At 38.0% G+C, this 3762-nt stretch overlaps 1 protein-coding gene across 1 annotated transcript in view; it reads right to left on the minus strand.

The window, feature by feature from the left end:
- LOC107617257 (hydroxyphenylpyruvate reductase) overlaps positions 1-3586 on the minus strand; it is a gene marked incomplete in the record, with an annotated part of 4587 nt that extends 1001 nt beyond the window's left edge. The window contains 1 exon segment of the mRNA XM_016319000.2: positions 3050-3586. Coding sequence (XP_016174486.1) covers positions 3050-3472 — 423 coding nt within the window.

The raw sequence follows: 3762 nt of genomic DNA on the forward strand, positions 1-3762 counted from the left end.
ACTGCAAGGGTAATATTATACAAATAAATATAAATTTGGCATTGCAAAAGCAAATGGGATCCCAAAAAAGTATGTGTGCACGTATAAAACAAATTATGATGTGATGATGATTGATCGTTCGGGTCTTGTTTTCTAAGACCGCTATGAATAGTACAAATTGTTAGGCAGTCTGTTTATGGTGCTCAGACAAAAAAATGAATGGATGAGAAAAGTTATCCTCATGGCAAAAGAAATCTCAGATTAACGAGATTATTTTATCTCATCATCACAGCACCTTCTCCTATTTATAGTTTCAATTCAAAAATGAAAATAAGTAAATAACAAACAAGTAAGATATAACTGTTTACATATACATGAGAATGATGAGATTAATGGAGACGGAGATAACAATATATGAAGAATAATAGAATGAAAGGTGCTCAGAAGAATGAATGGATAGAATTGTTTCCTCATAGCAAAAGAAATCTCAGATTAACGAGATTATTTCATATCATCATCACAGCACCTTCTATTCACTATTTCACTTCAAAATGGAAAACAAACACACTAGTAACGTTTAAATGTTTACATATTGTCATATACAGGTGTGTGTGTGTTTGTGAGAGAGAGAGAGAGAGAGAGAGAAGCAAATTGGTTTCTTATATATTCTTCATTCGGTGTCGTCATTGCTAGCATAGGCGAACTGCATCTTTAACAGAGATGACGATAATGATTAATGAAGGGGTTATAAACTTAGTTATAAACTTGTAACAACAGAACACTTTAAAGTTACACGTTTAATAGCCCATGCCACGAACCATAGCTCGTGTTAGGCGGCGCTGCAGCTTGAAGATTTAGGGTTTTTTATCCTTGTTCGTTTTATGGCTCTCTTTTTCTTTGGGTCAGAAATTCTGTTTTTTTTTTTTTGTCTTGAGAGGAATTCTTTTATAATTGGAGTAAACTTTTGGGCTAACAGATAATGATGTGGATTAAGGTTTTTACACCCCTCCCCCTCAAAATTCTTTATTGGGCTTCTTCCTTTATTGGGTCTATCATTAAGGAGATTGGAAGGCACTATGCACCCAGGGTTTCACTTTGTTGACAACACCACCCCTGTAGTGCTCAGACATACCTATAGGGAAGGTAACCAGGCTGCAGACTGGCTGGCAAAAAAAAGTGTGGAGGAGAGAGGTGCAGGGTACAGCTTCATTGACTCCCCTTTTATGGATTTGAGATCCATCTTAGATGCTGACATGAGAGGGGTCTCCTTACCCGTTGTGTTATTGATTTATAACTGTTTGTTTCTTTTTGGGGCTTTCAGCCCCCTTTGACTACCAAAAAAAAAATTTTAGGGGATGATTTTAGTGGGGCTACCTTACACCGATATGTGTAATTCTTTTGCTTTCTCTTTCTGGGAGTTAACCCCGTTTGCTTACAAAAAAAATAAAATTACATTCTTAGTATTCCCAAATTTCCAAGGCTAAACTTCACTCGAACTTTTGTCTTTTGCCTTTCGGCCATATGCAAATACTTTGAGACATACCAAGAGAAAGAAACTGAAAACCATGTAGGACAACAAACAGCAACTGTTTCAAAGAATGAAGAATTGTAGACCCTTTTGTGAGACTAAACTTATTCCATTAGGTAAATACTTTTATTTCCAAATTCCAAGTATGAAAGACTAGTAGCACAAAGCCACAAACAAATCTCTGGAGGGTTGTTTAGGGAAGGCATTAAGAGGACAAGTCAGTAATATGCCCGGGGCTGTGATACTTGTCAAAGAAACAAGTATCAAAAGTATCGATACACTTTCACCTGGAGGCCTCTAGCAGCCCCTCTCCATTCCGTGTCAAGTTGGACTAATATCTCTATGGACTTCAACTGAAGATTACCCGCATGCGATGGGGGGTTTGATATCAGGTAGAGGATAGGCTCGCAAAATATGAACATTTCATAGCCCTGTCTCACCCTTTCAGTGCCAAGGATGTAGTATCATTTCATGAGTTCCCCAAATCTATCATTTCAAAGCTGTCTAGGTTGTGGCTAAGACTACTTTGAAGCACAGCACAGCCTATAATCCTCAAATGGATTGCCACACCAAAGAGGCGAACAAGTTTTTGGAAGCTTATTGGGTGCTTCACTAATGGGAAGCCTAAACAATGACCCAAGTGATTAAGGCTTGGTTTGGTAAAGCTTTTCGAAGAGGTGCTTGTGCTTTTTAAAAGCTCAAGCTCCTCGTTTTGTGTTTGGTAAATAAAAAATATCATGTGCTTGTGCTTACAGCTTTTAAAAGATCGGGGTACTTTTGAAAGCACCTAAGATAGAGCTTTTCAAAGTTGACTTGTGCTTTTCAAAATTTAAAAGTCTAATATAACCTCATATGTTAACTAATTTTCAAATTTAATGCTTGCATTTATGTCTATTATAGTATTTTTAAATTTTAAAAGTTATTTTACCAAATGCAATTGTTGTTGCATGTGATTATTAAAAGCAATTTTTAATTTGATTTACCAAACATAAATGCTACAACTTTTAAAAAACCATCTTTTAAAAGTTAGCTTTTATAAGCTACTTTTGAAAAATAAAAGCTTTACCAAACTAAGCCTAAGTGGGCTGAATTTCAGCTCTAAAATTATAAAGCCTCCTACTTTACAGAAGGGGTATTTGCTTCCATCAGCAGTGGAAGAGGTAAATCAGATCCTGATTGAAAGGGCTAAGCAGCTTGATGAATTGAAACAGCAGTTACTAAAGCCGCAAACCAGGATGAAGAGCCTGGTGTTTGAAGTTTGAACTCTGAACCATGGGAGCTAGTGTCCTTTAAAATACAGCACTATAAGCTTAAGTCTCTACCTAATAATTCAATAAAAAACTCAATCCACGTTTTTATGGACAATTTCACCGTATTTTTCATATTTCACTCGCCGGATCTAAATTGTCTGATTCAATATTTTCGAGCTAACCTAGTGGTTTACTCAAGTTTCAAGTTAAATGCAAAAGAACAATCACATTTCATCAATGGTAAATGCAAAAAAAGGGAAATGAAGCACAGTGTTAAGTGTTCTTCGTTTACCTTAGTAGTCAACTTGTAGTCACCTTTTTTCCAATTCCCGCTCCTCACGTATCGATCGCACTCGCAGATCCGCCTCAGTACCGCAAGAATCAACCCGATCGTCAAATCCGCAACCTCATCGGTCAAAACATCGGGAGTGTTCGTAACCCTAACCCCTTTCTCCTTGCACTTCTGGAGATCTATCCTATCCACGCCGACGCTGAAGCTCGAAACAATCTCCAGCTTGGGAAGCGCCTCGATGAGCGCCGCATCGGGTCCGCCGCTGGAGCTGGCTACGACGGCGCGTATGGAGGCGGCATGGTCGCGGAGGACGGCGGCCCTCTGCGATGGATCGATACCGCGGAAGAGGTTGTAGCGCTTGTCGAGCTCTTGTTCGAGATATGGAAGGACTTTTCCGACGAGGAGGACGCTGATTGATCCCATATTGTTTTAGGGTTAGGGTTTCAGGGCGGCGATGGTTGTCCTGAACTGTGAGGCACTGAAGCTCCATGGAGATAGATAAAGTTATAGTGGCAGAGACAACAGGTACCATTCGTACCATCACTAACAATAAAATTATTGTTGTTTTATTTTCCGATTTTAAATTTCATTTTACTGACAAAATAAGAAAATTATACAAGTGTTTCTAATTTTTTTTTTCCTTTTCTTTTCCAGTAGCATGGCTATTGGCTAATTATTAGTAATTATAGAAGTTATAATTAATTAATTATAGA

This window comes from Arachis ipaensis, chromosome B09, assembly GCF_000816755.2.
Source record: "Arachis ipaensis cultivar K30076 chromosome B09, Araip1.1, whole genome shotgun sequence".
In the NCBI taxonomy this organism is placed as follows: domain Eukaryota; kingdom Viridiplantae; phylum Streptophyta; class Magnoliopsida; order Fabales; family Fabaceae; genus Arachis; species Arachis ipaensis.